Source organism: Camarhynchus parvulus, chromosome 1, assembly GCF_901933205.1.
Source record: "Camarhynchus parvulus chromosome 1, STF_HiC, whole genome shotgun sequence".
Lineage (NCBI taxonomy): Eukaryota > Metazoa > Chordata > Aves > Passeriformes > Thraupidae > Camarhynchus > Camarhynchus parvulus.
This window is the reverse complement of record NC_044571.1, coordinates 70,190,777-70,214,758: the sequence shown is the minus strand read 5'-3', so window position 1 is coordinate 70,214,758 and position 23,982 is coordinate 70,190,777. Positions and strand designations below refer to the sequence as shown.

General features: G+C 39.5%; 1 protein-coding gene across 4 annotated transcripts in view; it reads right to left on the bottom strand.

The window, feature by feature from the left end:
• Positions 1 to 23,982, bottom strand: part of ATP8A2 (ATPase phospholipid transporting 8A2) — a 280,843-nt gene that overhangs the window by 185,378 nt on the left and 71,483 nt on the right. For all 4 annotated transcript variants that reach the window (XM_030944045.1, XM_030944071.1, XM_030944054.1 and 1 more), the window contains one exon: positions 12,236 to 12,408. In XM_030944045.1, the coding sequence (XP_030799905.1) occupies positions 12,236 to 12,408 (173 nt within the window). The remainder of the gene's footprint in view (positions 1 to 12,235; positions 12,409 to 23,982) is intronic.

The following is a 23,982-nucleotide window of genomic DNA, read 5'->3' as shown; positions in this document are numbered from 1 at the left end:
GGCAGAGATAGTCCACACTCTCTGGTCCCACCAGGACATCATGTTACCTAAAAAAAAGAGCTGAGGTAAAGAGCCATTAGGTGACAGTGGGCACTGACGCCCAAGCAGCACACACAGTACCTGAAGGTCAATTCCTCCCCAGCCATGGACATGAACTGAATTAAACAGCCTCTTCTCTGCAGGGAGTACTCTGATGGCTGATCAGAATCCACAACACTAAAGATTCATATACTTCCTCAAAACAACTCATTACACATTCGAAACTGTGCAGAGAGGCAGAGATGGGATTCAGCTTCTCCAAGCACACATTTTATCACAGCCCAGGAGCTCCACAAGCACAGCACACTCATAGCAGTGCACTGCACAGCAGCTGCTGGGTCTAACAGCCTCCACTGGGACATGCCCTGCTTCTGTAAGGTATACCCGCCCTAATGGGATGCCTGTGTTCTGTCCATATTGATCTTCAGGTTAAGCACACCACTAAAAAAAAACCCAAAAAGAAAAATCACAGGAACAAAAGATACTGCAGTTTCCTGTTCACACAACCTGCAAGAACCTTGCATATACTTGTATAGCTATATCAGCTTATAGACCAGAGAACCATGTGTGGTCATTTGTTTTTAAAATAGCCATACAATATTTACTCTCTTAATGTGAAGGCACCTGATATTTTCAAACTCTTAAGTTCCAAATGTGAATAAAAGTCACCTTGTGGTGGAAAAAATCTCTCAAAGAAGCGTTGTCTGCCATACAGCAAGGTACTGAACCCTTCACAAAGACAGTGCGCAGTTTTCAGAGTAGCTATTCAGTAGTTTGAGATTACTTCACCACAATTTTGACTTATCAGAATGCTAAAAGTACTAGTGCCAGTACCACACAATAAAAGGACAGCAAGTCACTATGTATCTGTGGTGTACCCAGGACAGCAGGTACCACAGGTATCATCATTGGGCAAGAGACAGAGCACTGGAAGAGGCTGCCCAGAGAAGCTGTGGAGTCTCCCTCACTGAGATAGATCTTCAAGAGCCATCTGGATGCAATCCTGTCCATTAGAACAGTTGAACAGGGTTTTAGCTCACCAGGTACAGCAGAACAGTCTCCCAGAGTAACTATTGTTGTAAACAAGCATGAAGTGGGCTCCTCAGACATTTTTTCTTAAAACCCCACTAGTTACTACACCCATTCAATTAGTCAGACAAAACCAGCAAATCCCATTAATGTGCTAAGAATGCCTGAGCTCAGCAATTAAAGTAAAAATATTCATTAGATTTTTACACTTGGGCAGAATAAAACACAGCTCTATGTTGCCTTTAAAAGTCTACCCTAACAAAACATCCCCGAACAGCTTAGATTTCCAGCCCACACATGTTGGTTATCAAAAGAAATAGACATGAGAAACAATGAAGAAGAAAGCTTGCACACATTTCTTCCTTAGATTCCTAAAACCAGCTGTACTGAAAAAATAAAGCTAAGTCAACCACCCAGCACCAGGGGAGGGACAGTCACAAGCACCAGGGGTTAAAAGCAATCGTGCCTGATAGGTTGAAGGGAACTGCTTATAAGTGTTGCTTAATTTTATCCTTCCAAGTTGAAGTTGGAACTTCTTAACCAAGAGTAATGCAGCTGCAAAAAACATCTTGCAAAGTAGCAAAACAATCCTGCAGTTCCTTGTTGCTCTGGAGGTCATCCCCAATTCCAAGTTTAACTCAGTCACAGTTCTTGCTCCCACTATACCAACCAGTACTCAAAAGTTTACAAAGACTCAGTCTGAGCAGCAAAAAATCCCACAGTACAGCTACTTTCCATTTATAAAAATTAGGGCCAAATCAGGTCTCAAAATATGGCTATATTAACTCTGGTGGTATTATGAACTAGTTGCTAGTTTTGACAGTTTTAAGGACACTTGTTGGAGGATTGGAGAATAACACACAAAGGTCCCTCAAACAACCCTCAACAGAGCCATGAGATGCACACACACACCCATGGGCAGAGATCTCAACATCAGCACCTGGTCCTGGACACACTCATACCACTATGCAGTGTACAGAGTCATTCCATCTCCTGACAAAATCACTGACCCACTGTTCCAAGAGACACATCACACCATGAAGACTACATGTGGATGATGACCCATCTGTACAACCCAGTACCAAGGCATATGGAAGCACCTCACTCGGAGGACAAGGAATGTAGAGGTAGAAAGTTTTGGAGAAACTTGGCACTGACTTGGACACTGAATATACCACATGCAAAAATGACCTTTCACCTTCTCCATACAGACAGTTCTGAGCTTAACTTTTCACCAGATGAAAGACTAAAGCCAAGTGAAAGATTTCAGAGGAGTGAACCACACCAAATGATTTGACAAACACAGCAGCCATTCTTGAGCTGCAGAGAAGTTCTTAAGACCTTTCAACCTCCACAGAGACTCTGAAATCCTGCCTCCCCACTCATCAGGATCAGTTCAGCCAGCAACCTCTGAATGCTCAGCACACACTTTCAAACAAGAAGCTCTTTTGCAGAAAGATGACAAGCACTTGACTTCTCAAACAGATGTCTTCAGCCCAGCTTTACTGAGTTCATAGCTCGTCTTCATTTTGGCACCTCAACACATTATTTCATGTTTTGGGTTCCTTTTAGGACTCCTTGGTTCTCTCTATGAGGGCCCACAAGTAACAGTTCCTTCAAGACCACATGTAGGCAAACAGCCACAGGTAACACCCTACACAGGTTTAGAAGCTCTGATCAAAGTGCTCCCTGTAGGAACTTGAATTTGTGTGTTTATGTAGAGCATAAATAAAACAATCCTAGGAATGCACAAAGACCCTATATTATATAAAGCGAGATGTGACAGAAGACCTGTGAGAAAGAGCAATTTAAAAGTGAAAGTGTGCCATGACATGGAAAACAGTAAGAGAAGGGAGATATGAAAGAGCAAGATTAAAAAGAGATCATAATTTTCAATGTCTATCACTGTTATCTATTCTAGACATGATTGACAAAGCAAGTTCAAAAGCGTAGAAGCAAAACACATTCAACACACATGCCAGAACAAGATATCAAAGCAGCCTTCCCAGAACAGGGAGAAGTTATTTAAACCTCCTTTTTCAGAAAAAGCCTAAGAACAGCCTACTGGCGAATACAGAATCCAAGTCTCTACCATTTTAACCCTGCCAGTGGTGTTCAGAATGCAGAGGCCTTAAGCTGAATGGTAGCTCTGATACAGCAGAAAATCAGTTTTTCTTCAAGTTCTCAAGTATATCTCTGCAAGTACAGGTACTCCTCACACATTTTCTTTTCTTTCTTTGCTTGCCTTTTCTTAGAAGTACTAAGAAGAATTATTAGCACAGAGATAATATTTTTATTTTTTAAAAGGATGAGTTTAGTATTGCTCTGCATAAGCAGGTGAGCATCCCTTACAGACTGCAAAACACAGAGGATTCTGCAAAGAATTCTTTCCGCTGTCTGGGGGAACTGTGCAAAGGAAAGTCTAAGCCCCAAAAAAACTATTATACCACCAACATGGCTACTTTGCTAAATGGCTTCCAACTGGGTAGCCTTGTTTGCCCTGCAGAATATGGTGGTATTTACTCACACAGTTAAAGATCTATAGATCTACACATTTCAAGCACATAAGCAGGCCAAAAACAGCATAGCCCACTGGAGCCAGAGCCTCTTCATTTTTCTACTCATGTGAACAAACTCAAAGAGTTTGCTTCCTAGTCTAGCCTGTTGAATCAAATCAGGTTTACTCTGTTTCCCTCAAGCATAGTTTTCGCTTTATTATCATGACTTCAAGGATATGAGTAGCAGAGAAATACATTTAAGCCTAGCCATTCTTTTCAGTGTAAGGTCAAATTTTTCCAAATATCTAGTATGGATTCAGCTGTGCACCTACTCAACTTAGACACACTCTAGAGTCAGCTTCCACCAACACTAAGCACTTTTGGAAACTCTGACCAGAGCTGTTTCACCAGTTCAGTATCCCACATATTACTACAGTGCCCTAAAGCCCAGAGCCCTCATGAAAGTAATTCCCTGCAGTACTAAGAAGCTTGCAGAACAGAGTGTTCCTGCCTCTGTAATTTTACATCTGTACTTTTAACAATGGAAAACACAATATTTGAGTTGGTCCTGTGGGATAGAGCATGAGACTCTGTTGGATCTTATGAAAGGAGTAAGATTACAGTTGGTTTGAGTCTTGTATCTGAATGCAGTGCAGCACCACATATTCTTTAGAGGCCTTTGTCTTCTGTACCTTCATGCATCAGGGTTTTAGTGAAATTCAAATATTAAACTTGCAAGACAAAAATAAATATTTCAATAAAAGCAAGGAGAATGCTCAAATCCTCTCCTAGGAAAAGTTTTGAGATCTTTAAAACTACCCAATATTTAGAGAAGAAAGCACAGAGTAGTAAAGGATGATCAAGATAAGGCTACCTACTCCATAACATCTTCAAACCATTAAAAGAAACAGAAAATGTAAACTATTTCCTTGCAATTGCAACCTGATGAGCAAAGAATTAAGGAACTTTTCTGCACAGCCAGAAACCTTTACAAACCAGCACAAGGCTGCAGAAAGGCACCAGACCCTTGGCCTCCATCCAGCCTTATGGACCAGCAGGGAATTCCGTAAGAGGAAACATTCAGTCACTCCAGACAACACTCAGCACTGCTCCAGGAACTCAGGAAGAGGGTATTTGGCACAACAGACAAGTGGTAGGAAATAAGGACAACTGTGTCAAGAGTTCAGTTGTGCCAGAATGCCTAAACAGGAAAAAATTGGCATTACTGAAGCCTAATGGAGAAGCAGAGTGTCTGCCATCACTGGTTTGGGAAGAAGCTTTATTTGAGACAGGACAGTGAGCTGCAGTTAGCCTACACACCTCATCATACTGAGAACCTACTCTTACCAAACACAAGTGCATACACCAATGAATGTTTCTGTGCACTGTGTCAGACACCATGTATTACACATGCCACCACAAGCCACCTAGAAAGAGTTCAAACATTCTGGTGTCAACTAAGATAGAAAGTTACTTTACACTTGCACTGGAAAAATGGAGGAACCTGGGTAAGCCCAGAGTAAAACATGCACCACCCCCTAACCATAAAAAAGACAAAGGAAAACACCAAACAAACACCTCCCCTCCAAAAAAAGACCCTACATATTTTGCTTAAAGAGATTAGTGGTAACATTTATGCTTCCAATACTGTTTCTACAAAACAGAAGCTTAAAATGAAGGGATGCAAATAGTTAGAGGTGGGTTCACAAGCAGAACTTTGCTGTAGGACCTTTCAATTAATACCTGGTGACCTTTAGCATTCACACCATCACCCTCAACAGCTTTGCATAGGAATTGAAGAATATTATATTCAATAAAGGCAGCAGGGGAATTTCAGTGAGAAGAAAGTAATTGTTCCATTTGGAACTTGGCCAGAAGACAGGGGTTAACACTAGTGGAAAGAAAAATATACCAGTACTATGAATTTCTCATGGAACAGAAGGTATTCCAAACCACAGTTTTATCTTTCTTCTAAAATAGCATACATTCCAGCAGCATAGTTCTTTCTCATGTGCAGTATCTATGGAATGTTTATTTTCCAGTTTGGGAAGTGTAGCACTAAACATAGCACTGCTGGCTGCTCCTGCTCAGAAACTGAAGACCAGGAGCAATTTGGACAAGATACTGCAGTGTGGTGAAGAAGCAGACACTGATACCATTTGGAAGTGTTTGTGACTATTATCACCCCATTGCTCAAGAGACAAATTTCACTTACATTTGATGAGATGGATCAACTGAACTGCTAAGATTTTAGTAACCTAAATATTAGGCTCACAATGAAAAATGGTAACAAGTTAATTTTAAAAATAACAACTAGGGTAAACACTACTTGAAGGAGAAACTTATTAAGTTTTTTGTCAGGACATGCAGTATTTTTCCTACAAAATTGTTTCCAATGAAAAAGGTTGATTTTAGCTCTATTCCTGCCTTTCCTCCAACCTTTTTCAATTACTTGGTGGTAAGGAAATTTGCTAGTAAGAACAGTAACAGAAACAGGAAACAGAGGTGAAGCAGAGTATTTCAGGAAAAGGTTTTTATCCCTAATCAGTTATGAGCATGAGAACTCACTCAGCTGGTCATCCAGTAGAAACAGAAATTGAACACTAAAACAGATACCAGATCTGAACAGACATACGCAAGTTTAAAGCACAATACAAACTTAGTCTATGAGCTAAGTATTTTTCTTGAATAAATTCAAAAAGGCAAACGTTTTGCCAAATTGTGAATAGCAGTGGAAACTGGAACACTGATTCAACTTAGGGATTATTTCATTTGAATTATTTCCTCATCTGAACAAATAAAGTAAAATAATTGCTCAGAATAGGAAGAGTCACAATAATGGGATGAAGTTAAGCAGTAAGAAATGTTTGGCTACATAGCATGAATCATTTAAATTCAGGCTGTCAGGCAGTTAATAGTTACCCAAGGGAAACATGCTTCACCTGTGTCATTTAAAAAACAATACCAGTTAAAACAGTATCTTTAAGTACTGTTTAAGTGTAAACAGTACTTTTTTCCCCCTTTAAACATTAGCTAAGCATTTTAATGATTTGAACTATGAAAGTGAGGTCCAGGAACTGTCATAGCTCAGAACACCTATAAAAAAGAACAGAAGTCAAAACATGCAGCAGAAACTCGCTTTGCCACTCAGAGGACAACATAATTAGCAAAATTTGTAAGACCAAGCTCTCCTGAAGTTTACCCATATTAGCTTTCCAACACAGAACTGGTGACATTTTCCAAGTCTACTTAGCTGTTGCAAAGCAGCCAACAGGCTTTTAAGAAAAATAATCGTAAGTCCCAGGATTGTTTTATACATCCTTACATACACACTGAACAGTTTAGGTGATAATTTCTAATCATCTGTGAATATGCTTTATTCAAGAGTGCAGAGAGCACCATGTAATGCTGCAATTCCAAACCTTCCTCCCACTTCAATTATCTACAAACACTAAAGCTGTCAGAATGGTTCTTCCCTCATGGTTTTCAAAGTCATAAGATGAATATTGCTGTCATGAGTTGGCAGAAATAGAATATGAGAATGAGCATTGATTATTTAGTAGGTGACAGGTGAGGGGAAACACAAGATGTACATACAGGAAAATGTAACACATCCACAATTTTCTTTGGGACCAATTAACATCAGAATTGGCTATCATACTCTTAATCAGAATTGAGTTGCAATTTTTTATCATGAAAATGGGGGTCTTATCTAATGAAAGCCAGTAAGACACATTTTTGATTCAATAAATAAATACACGCTGAACTACGGCACAGAAGAATCATTTTGTCAAATACTAACACCAGCAACAATATACAAGTTGGGGGAATAAATATTTAAGAAGTATTCCAGATGTTCATTTTGTCAGCTATGCTATTAACGTCTCCTCCAAATCATGATGGAAGACCAGAAGCACCCCAGCTATGGCCTTACAACTTGGAGTGCTGAGACAACTTTTCTCTTGTCTCCTCATCTCTCTTCTCTCCTTAGCTGATGAAGTGACTCTAACAGTTAGCAACATGTACTCTTCACAAGCTGCTTTTTGCCTTCCCTTCTCCAACCTTCTGCTTTCAATTCATTAAACCCCTTCCCTTTCCACACCTAAGCAGACACACTCTAGTCAAAGGGCATGTTCGTTTCAGAACATGTAATGTCTGCTCTCAGAGTGATACCTGTGGGCTCCTGTCTTCACCCCAGCCTCCCTGCATGCTACATGCAATAGAAACACAGAACAGGGTTTTCCTATTGCTTGTTTAAAAAACATACATTTTCTCCTCGTTTCTTTTTTTACTTAGGTCCTAACCATTATCACTACAGCTCCAATATTGCTCAAGGTACTGAAAGTAACAGTTTGCGCCATTATCACCTAAAGTTAGCTGGTGAGGCTGGGCAGAAGCCCTCCAGAAGTCAGTGTTCAGATGCTGAGCAACAACTGCACATATCTTTCACACCTAAAAGCAAGCAAAAACATCCTGATGTAGTAGCCATGACATGGCAAGTGCCCTTGTGGAAATAGCAGATAGTCCATAGAAATTGCTGTTGCTGGATTTTCTCAATTTCTGTTCATGCTGCACCACTTTATAGAGACCTCTCCAGAACAGCACACAGGATCAAAAGTATGGCAGAAAAGTTGATGGACAGTACAGCAATTGCAACATTTTATTTATTTTCCTATTACCTGAAACCCCTCCTACATGGGCATCACCTCGCTGTTCACTCAGCTGAAAAGCTGCAGGATCTAAGTACATGTATGGAAAAGAAACAACATCCCAGCATCATCACCTCAGGAAGTATGGCAGAAATGGTCAGTAATACAAGCAAAAGAGGAAAAAAAAAAAAATCACACTGAGGCACCCAGTGTGGGATGGGCTCCCAGTCTTATGCTACGCATCTCTCTGGAGATGCTTGCTTTGTTGCGCTTACATCTGTGAAAGAAATTATACAAAGGACTACTTCTGCTGCCCAGCAATTAATTTTAAGCACTGAAGTACTTACAAACTGCTTAGAATTCTTTAATCTCTTAAATGCTGATGGATTGCTGCTTCCTGATGGACGTCTTGTTAATATGGCATTAAACCCATACAAAGGCAGAGTCACTGCCACCTGCAAAGAAGTTCTATTCAACAACAATAACAAAAAGTTCCCAAAGCACAGTCATAAAAATGTGTTTCTGAAACATTGCATTAATGCAACTACAAATACTTCCACTTCAAGGCAGGCTCTTCAGTAGAGAATTAAAAATGAATTTTAAATTATACTGAATTTTTAAAATATTAAATAATTAAATATTAAATGCCATAACACACAAGTTATATAATTCTCAGCTACTTTTATATTCAGAGCCAAATGCAACAATATGCTGTACCTACCAGCTAGAGTATAAACACTAGATGAATGAAAACACTGTATTTGGTTATTAAAAGAATAATCTCACTTCTACCCAAACCTCAACATTTTGTGTCTCACAAACATCACTAAAAACAGGTATGTTAAAAGAACATTAGAAAACCAGAGACAGGCAATCATCAGCTCAGATCTCATAAATGAAGTCAAGAGTTCAACTGCCTTCCAAACAACATTTACTTCCACTGAAAAGTAAGTTTTGCTTGCTTTTGACATCCTGACATCCCAGTCAGTGTGAAGAAAGATAATAAGATCTGTCAGTCTCTGGAAAAACTTTTAACAAACAAGGCTTTTTCTTAAGGAGTTGTTTGATTTGATTTTGCTAGCTTTACCAAGTCTCCCGAGGCGTATACTTTTCTCCACTGTGCCAGTGGCCTGCTAGAGACACTGTAACAGTGCAAGACTTAACCCCATCAGAAGATACCATCTCTCCCTCTTAATGCAAAAAGGAGCCAGGTTTACTACAGTTTCATTTCAAGAGATTACCCCTGAGAATCAAGTTCAACTACAGTTTATGCCTAAAGCCCAGAAAATGAATATACAGTATGTCTTAACTATATTTAAAAAAAATTTTTGAATGGCAAATGCAGCTGAAACTCCCCAGAGGAGATGAAAATGTTTTAGTAAATTTATGAAATATTAAGCCCCATGAATTTATGCAATGTTGAGAATAGCAAGGCGACTCCTACTGTGGTTAAACATCATACCACTAACTTAAAGAGCCACATCCCCCTCCCAATTAACATTTTCATTTGAAGACTAACTCTAATTTGAAATGTCCTCTTTCTCAATTCCATTTTAAAACTTCTTCCTGTAAAGTATAAGTGCACTGCCTTATTTGACACACAAAGTACTATCGAAAACAACTCAGAGCATTAAAAAAAATGTTTTTCTTGCTTCAGTATCAAGCACCTGGCAAGTGACTGGAAGGTTCTTGAAAAGCCTTAAAGGTTATTAAAAGCATTCCTCTTTTTCCCTGGGGACTTAAAACTCAATTATTTTCATTCCTCCTTTTAAGCTATGAAATTACATCATCTCTTCCCCTTTGATTTAAAGTATTTTTTTTCTGCATTGTTCCTCAATTTGCTAATTCACTAATAAATAAAACTCCTGTTGGCTCCCCTCATGAAATAATGAAAGAGGAAATGTCCAGTATTGCATGTCTCCTGGCAAAACAGGACCACTCATTATAATCAACTTACTATATATATTTTATGTGTAATTTTAATAATTTTCAATTTATTATTTGTTTCAGCTACGTAGGTCTTTGGCTTAACTTGTCAAATCTTCGAGCAATAAACTATAAGAGCGGCTTTGAAGGATCTCTGCCAAAGCACTGCGATAGAGTAGGAAAGCAGGAGCTTTCCATCTGCTCTGTTTGTTAACTGCCCCTCAAACAGAGCACAAGACAGGGTCAGTGCCCTTCCCGGGCACTTGGTGCTCTCAAAGCCCAAGGTACCTTTACTCTGGCCCTACACTGGGGCCTGTTGCATTCCAAAGATGGCTACACTTGTGCTAGCTCCCTCTTGTAAAACACTTCCCACTCCATGAAACAGCTGCAGAAAAGAGACCTCTGCTCTAAGGCTTTGTGCCCTGTTCCTCTAGCCCCCTGCCCAAATTTTAAAAAAAATTAATCAGCAACAGAAGAAAAACTGCTGTCACTAAACACTATAGGGAAGAGTCTGTCTCCCTCATCTTTCATTCCCTTCTATTGTATGTTCATACAAACCCCTCTGAGTCTCTTCTCTAGGCTGAACACCTGCAGCTCTCAGATTCTCATTGTATAACAGATGCTCCAGCCCCTTTATCATCTTCATGGTCCTGCACTGGATTCTCTCCATTAAACCTGTTATATTGAGGATCCCAGAACTGGACACAACATTCCAGAAGCTACTTCACCAGCGTGGAGAAGGAGGACCAATTCCCTCAAACCTTTATCAATGCTCCTTACACTGCAGCCCAGGGTAACACCAGTCTTTGCTTTGCCACTAGGATTCATTGCTGGCTCATGGTCAGCTTGTCCACCAAGGATCCAAAGATCCTTCTGGACAAAGGTGCTTTCTACCTTGGCAACCCCCACAGCTTACTGGTGTAAGGGGTTGTAACTCCTTAGGCATAGGACTTTGCATTTCCTCTTCTTGAGCCTCATGAGATTTCACTGCTCAATTCTTCAGCCTGTTGAAGTCCCTCAGAAGGGCAGCCAATTTCTCAGTGTTATCACTCAGTCTTGTATAATTTGTAAACTTGCTGAGTTCATACTCCATCTAATCATCAGGTAATTAATGAACACGTTGAACAGCTCTAGCCCCAGTATCGTGCAGTACAGCAGTGCAGAAAACAAATGGAAAGAAACTAGTCAGATAAAAAGCCCAAGGGTTCAGCTATTTCAGGTACATGGACAGCACACCTTTTGCCATGTGATACTTGTACCAAAGTGCCCACATAAAAGTAAGTAAGACTGCAAAAAAAAGTAGTACAAGGAGAATACAGTCATTTCCCACAAAGCAGGTCTTGCTTCTAGAATGCAAATAAAACTTCCTGCCTGCCTAAATCAACAATCTCCACTAGGTCATAGTTCCCCTCAAATACCAGCAATGAGCACAAACACACACAATCCTCAAAGCCACATAATCTTTCGAAGTTAAAAATGATGCAGCCTTCCTGCTACACAAAAAGTAAAGTAAGCCAGCTTTTGGTTTTCGTTTTCTTGGGGCTCTTATTTCCTTCCTTCTGAAGTAGTCATGACATAGGACCATACCTGTGTATGGCTATATCCACAAACAGCAACAAACTCTGCAGTGACTTAGCAAAGCCAGCAGTAGTCTAACATTTTAATAGGGCAAATCACACTTCTCACAGGCTCACATAATACACAACCAGAAGTCAAGACAAACTTAAATTCCTGCAGTGACCTTCTCTAGAGCTGAGCTGAACAGTCACACAAACATTTTGATTACAAATGACATCCATACCACTGCTTCTCATCAGTGTCTACTATAATCGGGCAATCAGGCACAATGTTTTCTCATGATCTTTCATCACTTTATAGAAGAGATCAGACTCAGCTGGGAATGACACTGGCAGAGGGAATTGTACTATTTGATGACACAACTTTAATGAAGGAGCGTGCCTCCTCCTCCATAGGAGGTAGAAAGACACTACTAAGCAAGCTGCTCTCCAGCATACTTAAGTGTGTGCATATGAGGTTGAATTTCATAGGCTTCATGGCCATTTTGTTACCCAAAAAAGACACAGAATTCCTTACCTGCAACAAATGACTGCTTTACAGGAGAGTGCCAAGTCCAGAAAGCTCCGCCTGACTTCAAACGAAAGGGCATACTTCAGTGTGTGGCCATCAATAATCAGGGCAATATCATTTTCCTTGCCCAGTGACTCCCCCAGACTGGTACAATGTTGAGTCAGAGAAGCTCTTGTTGCCTGAAAAAAAAACAGAAAGAAAATGTTTCTTCCTAATACAAGAAAAGTGCATTCAAACTAGAGCAAGATATCTCCAGACCATGCAGCAGAGCACAGTACACATGCACTCAAATTCGCACTGACTTGAGCTAGTGTGTTATCAGCACCTCATGCAGATATACTGACTTGTGTCACAAATTGGCAAAAGCTCCCTCTGCTTGCCTAGGAACTTGTCTCATTTCAGAGCAGACTCCAGCATCTTTACTACACACTCCTGCATGATGGATGTGCCCAAAGCAGTTGTGATACAACCTTCCCAACTGCAGCCCAAATACATCACCTTTCCAAACAGGTAGGAAAAGAATCAGGCCACTTTCACAAAAGGGGAAGTGTGGGAGGACAGCGGAAAATTTCCTTTGCAATTCATTTTCTCTCATCTCACTCATTAGTATGGTAATCAAAACAAACTCACTCTGATCCACTAGAAAACTAGCCCCAAACTGGAGGCAAATTTACAGATTAAGTTAATGAGTAGGACAGAGAACACAATTCAGCCACTTTAGACACAGATTACCTTTTGCACCTTCTTCTTTAAAAGAATGACTGCATAATTCCCTGTTTCCCCATTAAAATGTGAGGGATTAGATTTATGACTTCATGGCATGCTTTATCTACACTGTACCTGAAAATCTAACACAAAGTAGATGACTGTGCTTAAACCATTAGAGACCAGTGCTGGAAAAACAAGGGGTAAGTCTTGTGGGAAGAAAGCTGTTTTATCTAGTTCAACACTACTATGCAGTGACAACATTCATAGAAACTCTAAGGATGGTATAATGGACACAGTTTGGGTAATGTTATCAATAACAGAATTTTATCCCAAGAGCCTCTGCCCCTGGGATCTTGGAGTGTCATTTCTTTTTCTTCACTGCTTCCTCTCAGTCTTGCTCAAACTTTTCTTACTCTCAAGAGCAGAATTAACTCCTGTCCTTCTCCTGAATGCACACACAGGATTAAATGCTTCTCTGACTATTTGAAACCAAGGGAGAACTCCCTGCCCTTATTTCCTGTCTAGCACTTGGGGCACTTCAGAGGGAACCCCCTCACTTTTCACCTGATCCAAAGGAGAGTGAAAGCCAGGGCCCAACCACTCCCCCCTACAGAGACAGAGGACAATCTGAGGGCAAGTTCAGGAGAGTTACTGAATAGCCATCATCTATTGCTCAAAAGACAAAGCCACAAGAAAACTTATAAAAGGTCGTATTTCTCATCAGTTGAGAATACTAGTCCCTCCATTGCTTATTATCATGGATACAGATAAACCTCATCCAATTCACATCCTGGTCATGGAACTTACTCATCTTACATGTAAGATGACAAAGAATTAGTAACACTGTTAATAATACCCCAAAACACTATAAATCAAGGATTACAAATGAGACACTTCATTTTATCAGCACTTTCTACAACTCTCAATATACTCCTCCATATGCAGGGCTAACTTACAACCTAACAGCTTCATACCGTAAAAAAGCATGAATTATTATTTCTGTTTCTTCTAACTACTTAAAATTGCTGCGTTTTAAAAAAGAAAACCAACTATTGCTCCTATAGGCCCGTGCAATTAAGCCAAATAAACCAGACCCCATTCTCACTGGGTATATAATGAAGACCTTCCAAGCAAGCAGGGGAACAAACATTTGGAAACCATGGGGAACTATATCCTTCTGTGGGCATCTCATTACTGGTAACTAGAGTAAAAATCCCTACTTTGATCCCCAGCTTTTATGCTGTGCTTGACATTAAAGGATAAGTTTGAGTCACATCAAGCAAGACTAAGTCAATCCTTTACTACAACAAGCGTGATGGAGCAGAAATCAATAGTAATACTAAGAAAGTATCTCACATCCGTGGAATACCCCTGCCTTTTTTACTGAGTATCCATAAAGCTTAAATGGTAAGTTTGTCAGGGCATCTGGAATAGAGTACTAAAAACAAATAAAGCAAGCCTTTCACTTAGCCATAATAAACTTGGTTTTCCTTCCCAGGCACAGAGCATCCAGCTGCTCTGGGGAAACCCAGAGAGGCACCTGCCAATCAAACCTTATGGTAGTGGCATATTGATTTCCATCAAATATTAAAAATATACAGCTTTACTTGAAAGTCAGAAGGTGTGAAAACTGAAAAGTCCATCTTCTTAGTAGCCTTGATTCAGTAGGTTTTTCTAATAAATATAGACACTTCGTAAGCCAGTAGAGGACATGTGCACATGCTTAAGCGGTCAGTTGAATCAGAGTAACATTATCAGTTTAGAGCTTTACAAGGGCTTAAAAACTCATTCATAAGACCACCAAATGTCAGAGAACAATATGAAAAAAAAACAGCTTATAAAAAGTCAACTACAGAGCTCAAACTGAAAAAGCTAAGGAAATGAAGTTTCAATTTATTTTTATCTACTTTTAGACCTTTGACATGATGAGGGGATTTGTTTCTAAAAACATGAACAATTCTGACATAAATGCATTTAAGGGTTAAAGATGTTACGGTCTCTGTGCTTGAGTTAAATTTAAGACATAGTGTTATATTCCATAATAAACCTATCCCACCTGCTCTTCCTGTTTGTTTTTCCATTTCCATTTTAACAAGTCGCAACCACAAATACAAACCCTCAGCAGAGCATTTACTTGCATTACTGCCTTAAACTAAACTTTCAGGTTTTACCATTCTCTGTGTGCATAGTTTCCACACAGAACATGAAATAACATCATTAGTTCACTATTATAAATCTTCATAGCAGACTAAATTTGTTGACAGGCAGAAAACAAAAACATCCTGAAGCAGGGTTTGTGTGGTCTTCTCTGGACTGTACGCTCAGGATCTTTAACAAACCTCGTGATAGCATGCCTGCATATTCTCACTTCCCAAAACCTAAGGAAAAATCCCTGCTGTGCCCAGATTTAGGAATTACAATACTGATAAACATTCTGGGATTTGCCAGGCTATTATTTTGCAGGTTAACAGAGCACATATTAATACTTTTTACATGGTGTTTGAAGTCAACTGGGAAGTCAATGCAATCAGAGTTAATGTGATCAGAAACTCTGCTGATTTCACTAAAAACAAGAGCAGAATCCTCATGCTGTGATAAGAAACATTAGGAATGTTCTATAGGTTAGTTAATTATAACTTAAGCATTTTTTTTGCGTACACCATGTGCCTTTGGGTGGTGTTTGTTGTTGTTGTTCTTGCTTTGTTTTTTTGCTTTGTTTGGGTTGGGTTTTTCTAGAAGCAGTGCACGATACCGCCCATTCCCCCTCTCCCGAGCTTTGCACACTACAGCAAGAAACGTTGGTGTTTGAGGCAATGCAGTGTCCAATACAGAATGACAGTATCAGATACTTGTCAAGAAAAAAAACTCAGAAGGACCTGCAAAATTTGAGTGCAGAAGACTCCAGCAGGATAATAGCTATTCCCTAAGCTTATCTTACAAAAACGCTGAACGCTGATATGCAGAGAAGAACTGGACGATTATTATAAGACAATCTGTTCCAAATCTCCTCTTTCCTGCCCTGCATTTCCCTGGAAAGGCTCACAAACTCACTGAAATTATAGCAGGATATAGAAAGCATAGAATTTTGTGCAGCCACTACACTCGTGGCTACTACTTCATTGTAAGCATACAGCCATCCATGGCCCACAAGAAAAGACATCTCAGGAAGAAAAGTCAGTGGCTTGTAGTATCAGGTAGGCCAGAAGGCATCTTCAGCTGAAGAGAGCCACTCAGCCCTGTGACCTCTGACAGACATACCCCCATACAGCCAAAATCAGCCTTACTTTCTGGCTGCCCACATTTCACGCTGTCTTGGTTGCAGCATGGTGCTAATCATGCCATGATAGTGGGTATGGCCTTCATATGGGCCATTCACTTTAGAGCTGGACTCAATGATCCTTCTGCGTCCCTTCCAACTCAGAATATTCAGTGTTTCACCTTTCTTGAACAGCCATACTTTCATCTCAAAAGACCTAAAATGACACTCGCAAAACAAGCTCCTGCAGTAAGAGATGTTAAACTTACAGAATAGTTTAACTATAAGCTAAGTCAATCACACATACTATTTGCTTCTGTAGTTATCTAGAAAGTACTGCTAGCTACAGCAGTTTGAAGGGTTTTCCAAGCTAACTTCTTTCATCATCCTATAATTAATTTCCAAACCACTAGTTCTGGTATAAATGAGGTTAGATAAATTACACAATCTGCTAACTCACTAGAGTGCACTGACGTGCCAGCTCAATTTGTTTTACCAATCCATGAATTTACTTTTTACAGCTGCTGTTTTCCTTCCCATCCACAGATAATCTGAATCATCAGATGTAACAATTCTTCCACTGTGCTGAAAAAAGTGGTTTCAATCAAAATACCAGCCACATCCCCTTCCCCCAGCGTTAAGTGAAAATTATTCCAAGGAGAACTTAAGAATTAAGCAAGGAATCCATTACATAATCCCAATCAAGATAACACTGGCCAACCCTACTTCATGGGAAATTTTCCAATCTTCATTGCAACCTAGAAGTTTACGTTAAGTGAAATCTTTTACTTCCAATCTGCCTGGCTGCTGTGCCAGAGAGAACTGTAAAGACATCTGGCAGAAGCAAACCTACAGTATAGGAATAATCAACATAAAAGCAAGAAAAATTAATGTTAAAACCAAAGCTGGCAAAACATATTAGAAGTATATAAAGCAACACTCCTTGGGCAGAAGAGTCACTGGAAGTGCTTGCCATAATAAATAACTCATATACAAGAGCTAACCTTGAAACCTGTCTTGAAACCTAGAAAGAAATATCACTTTCAGAACAGATCCTCACTTCGCCAATCTTCCAAGTTTGGTACCAAACTTGACTAGGTCAGCAAACCACTTCAACTTCCAAAAGCAAACAGGCAACTTCCAAAGACCTAGTTATAAGGAAGGGTGTAAAGCATATAGCCACAAAGCCTAGTGAAGATTACCTTATGTTTACAGCAGTACTCCAGCTACAGGACTGTTGCCACGTTCCTCTGTTCCCTCTCTTTTGTGATTCCTATAATTGATCCGGCTTCAAACAGTTGCTTATTTAACTGCTTGTGTACTCTCAGAATTTAGCTGAGGATGGAAATACCAGTTCAACCAAAGTTGTGTTTTCTAGGTGCAATGTGTCACTTGCTTATATAAACTGATACAAAAGCCATGGTTTATGGCCCATAAAATGGATACGCAAAACACCAGTAGAATTGGAAATACTTAGTTACTAATATTGGAATATGTATGGTGTAATACAATCAACTCTACAACAACATGGACCTCCACATTCAACTCACAAAAAATTTCAGAGAAGCACTTGGACACTTTCTCAACAATAAGGAATTCTTAAGAGTAGCCACAAAACCACTCTGGCTTTCTTCTACTCTCAAAACCATATAACAATGCTAAAAAAACCCCCCAATCTTGACATCAGTATAGGCATTCATCTTGCTAGATGTGCAACAGATGAGGCAGTGCATGGAGAACAGAGCAGGCTATATTCCTGAAAATACATCACCTGTAAGGTTCTTGTAAAGCCAGAAGTAGAGATATTAGCAGGGAGGTTGTTCTGTTTACTAACTCACTGAAAACAGCACTATGGAGAGATGACCCTGAAAATTACACACTTCTAAAGCCCAGTTTTAAGAGTTCATCCCTTCCCTAGCTTTACAGTAGAAGAGGCTATAAGGACACTGTAGTTGAGAGCCTGGAAAACCCTTAAGAGCCAAAGACTAACTGTGAATACTTCACTACTTCACAGTTAAAAAGAAATCGTACCAACATTTCCCAGTTTAGAGGAAGTCTGAATACTTCTAAAACACAGGATTCACTTCAAATTCAACCTGTACACACAAAACCATTTAGCAAATGGATTGTGGAAGATCAGATCCCAGCTGCATACCTTCAATTTACTCTTTTAAGTAAGATCAAAACTAAGAGAAAAAATAACAAACAGGCCCATCAATAGCTGTTTGCTCAGTATTACTGCAGTGCTCAGCCTGCATCACATGTTGATTTAGATACATACAAGCACACAGTGTGTGACTACTCCAATATCATCTTACAGCCATTCTTAAAACATGTCAACCAAATGACACAGCAGAACTTTATTATTTAATAACACCATGATTCTGCTTGATGAATATGATCTCCTACTGTGCCAAGAAAAACATCATATGGAGGACCATGAGATGTTAGATGGACTCACTCACATAATTTTCATAGCTTTGAATTCAACCTGAACTCAAAATTTCAGGAACTTCAACCTGAAATTCCTTCAGTTAGCCAAGTAATTTAAAATGTCTCAATACAAAGAGTCCTTAATCTGCATAGCAAGTCTCAGGTTATCACATTTTCAGACCAGATCTTGCATTCAGATATAAGATAAAATAGATCATAGCAGAATTTTTCTATCCAAGGGCAGTTGAAAGCCCAGATGAATTTGCCCATCAAGAGCTGTAGCAAGTGCAACGGAGAATGATTCACGGATGTTTCCAGTTCTGCAACAAACTTATTATGCAGGAACCAAGGAACTTGGTTAAATAGGAAACAAAAATACATCCTGAAGGAACATCTGTCCTGTCATCTGTACATTTATCTCCAAGCATGTTCTACATAGTTAAAAAAAAAAAGAAACAGAGCTTTTCACAAACTTCATCTGATCACAGAAAAATAATCTCCAGAAGTGTCAGTCAGATATACCATCTCAAACACATATGCTGTGAAAAGGGCTGCAGGTACTTCCAGTACCTGCAAGATCAGTTCAAGATCGTGGCAAGGAAGAGCATCAAAGAGCTGACTATTCAAAAAGTACATGGTGAAGTAGTCAAGAAAACTTAACATAGCATGTCAGGTGATTGCAAACTAAACTTCAGGCTCCCAGTGAAGAAAAGCAGCATCTTTAATATGGAACATATATGAAGTCTCCACTGCAACCCCAGAGCTAGAGAGGCTTTGGGGTGGGGGGAGAAGGAGGGAAGAATTAGGAGCAAAGCAAGGCTTCTGCCAAATTAAGAAGTAAAACCGATTTGTTCAAGACTTCACTAACTAGTCATGTCCCACCCTGCAGATTAAATAACATGGCAGTGCATGCTGCCAGAAGTGGTGATCCTCATATCTTAGCCTTTTGAACTAAAACCTGAAGTTTTCTGCAGCATTACTTTTTCCTCACATTAAAGAGAGAAATGCAGATTTTAGCAGTGGCATCTTAAAAATGCCACTCTTTACTGTAATCTTGACTAAAATACTGATTAATTAAAGAAAAAATCAAGAAAAGTCACAAAAGTCTCAACATTCTCAGACAAAAGAACTGGCATCCTAAGTAGTTATCCAGTGCAACATTGTTGCCAAAGGCACCATCTTGAAAGCCATGAGTCTTTTGCAATCCTCCTTTCAGTTCCACGAGGGCAAAGCTGGCAGCATAAGAAACAATTGTGGAAACAACTGCAGTCAAAAGGGCAATTCATCAAAGGTTCTTCAAATGCTATGGAAGACAATACCACATTTGTTCAGTTTGACATTTTTTAATATTTCTAACTTTAGCAAGAAGCATGTGTATCCTGGGACAACCAAGGATTTCAAACATTACAGCCACAACCCTGTTCTCTTCACACTCAGAACAGCATTAGGCTTATTACACTATTTTCATGTACTCCAGAACTGCTCTATGTTGGTGACTCTTTCTATTGCTTTCAATATACAGTAGATATTTGACCACAGAACAGTTTATGGTGCACATTAAGAAAGTTTATGTCTCATACCACAGAAAGCTCAAAGAAGAAATGCTTGTTCTGGACACTAAAACATCTGTGTGATTACTAAAACCAACTGTGCTCTGCCAAGAGGAAGCAGCCTGTTAGTTTTGCTAGTAAGCCAGAATGATTTAGTCTTTATATTATGGTATTTAAGCTTTATCAAATTCATTCAAAAGAATGGACTTTTTATTTCCTTCTACTTCTTCTCTTTGGAACATAATCCAGCTTTTCCTGGAAGCAAACAAACAGAAGCCCACTCTTGAAGACACTCCTTCAGGAAGTTACTGATTCTTGCCAAGTAATTTCTCAGAGGTAACAGCCCACTTCTCAACCTGATGGGTAAACCTTCAGATCAAGGAGACACCACAACCTTCTGCTTTAGATCATGAAGATACAGGATTCTCTGTTACATTGTCTGAACCACAAGTTTCTGTGTTGCTCTGTTTTAAGCTGTCAGTACACATCAATGCCCCCAAACAGCCGAGGAGAATTCAACCAAGAAATTAACAATTGGTATGCAGACATACAAGTCAGTCTATAATTTACCCCCCACTGCCCCCCAAAAAGAGGGCATTTTCTCTTTATATGAAATCACAGGATGTTTTGGGTTGGAAGGACCTTAAAGATCATCTAGTCCCAACCCCATCCCTAGACTAGGTTGCACAGAGCCCCATCCAGCCTGGCTTTGAACACTTCCAGGCGTGGGGCACCGGCAACCTCTCCAGGCAATCTGTTTCAGTGTCTCACCACCCTCAGAGTAAGGAATTTTTTCTTAGCATGCAATCTAAACCTACTATTTTACAGTTTGAAGCCATTTCCCTTTGTCCTGTCACTACATGTTCCTGTAAAAAGTCCCTCTCCAACTTTCTTGCAGGCTCCTCCCTTCAAGTACAGGAAGGCAACTAGGTCACCCCTAAGCCTTCAGATAGAATGCTTTAAAGATTCAGATCTCTGCTACAGATATTGGCTTTTCCATATATTTATACCTCCATCTGTGTATGGGTTTTCTTTATATACACAAAGTGTAAACTATAAATTATCACAACAACAACAACAACAACTATTATTATTATTATTATTATTATTGTTATTATTATTATTATTGACCACTTTGGTTGATATAAATAAAATTCAGCCATCCTGACTCAATGAGATTAGAACTTTCCTGAGACAAAGAACAGCCCCCAGTGCAGCCAGGACTATATTAAAGGAGTTCTATCACTGCTAGCAAGTAAGGAATCCATGTTTATTAATGGATAAAAGACTGAACATTAGTCACAACGAAATACAGATCAGATGACAGAGCTCATCTCTCCTCCAGACGAATGCTATATATAAGGAATGCATAATATTGAGTAGATTGATTTGTACAAAAACAGGACTGACTCAAGATGATTTTCTCATTATGCAGTTACCTTTCCAGCACAGACATATGTATGTGTCAAAATTACTGTTTACCATGACAAAATTATTTTATATTTTCAAGTCACATTACATGTGTAGTCTGGAAAAGAGAAAGTTTTGGTTTTACCCTTTGATGTAAGGTAACATCAATTTGTAAGACACCAAAATAAAGCTGGAAGGACAGAATTTCCCTCTCTAAAGACTAATAAAATTTAAATGGGGCTAGAGAAAGCTATAGCTTCAATTATTTGTAGTCTTCCACTCTTAATTTCCTCTCCAAAATCCCCCTTTAGAAAAAGACCTCAACTGCTGTTAGCATCTGTGCAGTTAATAGCTCAGTGGAATGGTAGTGTAAGTAACAGAGGCCATACCGCTGTCAGAGTTCATAGGCAAAGTTATTCCTGCACTTCAGTAAAAGGAAACTGCTTTGAGAATTAAGCCAAACAGCAAACTCTAAGCTACTCGAGACAGTCCCAACATAACACAACTCAACCTGTCACATTAGTCTTCTTTTCAAGTGCTTGTGGACTATCAAATCTGTTTCTCAAGAAAATTCCAGAGCCACTGATTAGGACAAGCAAGCTCCGTAATAAAAGTTACTTTTAATAAGCAGATTGCTTTTAACCCATGTTATTTGCTTAATGCCCTGGTTTTGATTTGGAAACAATACACATATTGAGCAGAAATATGAGAGAACTTGCAGTTCCTGAAATACCCTTTGAGATTTTACTTCTACCCTGACAGCATGACAAGCATCAGAATTTACTCATACTCCTTGGAATATGTATTTTTCCCTTTTACCCAGGGCTGACTAGACAATAAAACAACACACAAAGGGGTTTCCAGAAGGATCCGATACAAGCTGTAGTCCCATGACCTTACCTATTCCCCAACAGCCTTTCAAAAACAAAGAACAAGTACATTCATCGATTGTTTCCATCCAACTGGGATCACTTTGGCTCCTTAAAGAGTTAGGTCAGGCTTCCTGCCCTTTGGCAGCTGCTCAATGGCAGGCAAGGTGCAACAGTCCATCCTGGACACTTCACTCCTGGCTTCAGTCCCATCTGTGCCCTCTCAGGACTTCTAATGAAGCAGAGCCTAGCAAGCAGAAAGCAAGGCAGCATTCTCCTGCTTGGGTTGGCCCCTTCGGCAAGCTACTGGAAAGGGGGGTTAAAACCTGACCATGCTTCTGTTTAAGACAAAACAGCACCCAAATTGCCCCACAAGGGCAGACAAAGGATATGGAACACACTGTACAAGGAAAATACTACATGTGCCCTAAAGGACAAGAGTGTGGACACTCCCACACCTGGGAAACACAGACTGTCAGAGGACACAGCAAGGATACAGGAAAACTGGATTTTTCCTCGTGTCCCAAAACTAAAAGAAAGAGCTCTATAACTCTACATCCAAGCAGAGGACAGTAGCAGGACTAAAAGTGCTAACCTTAGACTGTAAGTTTTTAAACCCATAAATTACAGTGCTAAAATATAGATACATATCAAGGAAAGTGAAAAACACTATTGGGTTACACAAGCAAGATGCTAGGAAACATTCAAACTAGATCACAGAGATCTTCACTATCTGAACACTTCTAGATCTGTAGGATCAAATAAACTCTCATTTAACAACTGAAGAAAAGTAACAGAAGAGCTATCCAAAGTATGAGCACTGGCACCACACACATAAATTATGAAAACTGAAGAATTTTGTGTTTTAGTATCAGAATACCAGAAATCCAGAAAGCTATGTATTTGTTCAGCTGATACAAGACCCATAATCAAACTATCTACAAAGCATTAGATCATGAAATGAGAAAAGCATGACAAAACTATCAAAATGGTTTTATGCCTGCCAGCCTGTTGAACCTACTTACTAGTTTTGCTCAAATAAGATTTGTCACAATATAAATTCTTCTGCTGCACTTTGATTACAAAATTAGTACTTTACAACAATAACATCAGGTAAATGCCTCAAGATTGTCCAGCTTGAACACTTTTGTCAGAGGAAGTCTGAAGATTATATTACTAATAGAACTCTACCAGGATCAATCCATGCTCAATGCTACTTACTTCAAAACACCAAAAGAAACGCAATCCTTCTGTCTTGCAATTTGAGCACAGCAGATTACGGTGACAAAAGAATAAAGACTGCTGCCCAGAGAGCTTGTGGAAACCCCATCCCCAGAAATGTTCAATAAAGGCCAGGTTGGATGGGGCCCTGAGCAACCTGATCTAGGGAATGGAACCCTTGCCCATGACAGAAGGAGATGAAACTAGATCTTTAAGGTCCCTTCCAACTCACACCATTCTACAGTTATATGAAAAATAAAAAGCTCTGAAAAAGCAAATATAAACAAGCTTTCTTTGAACAATAAT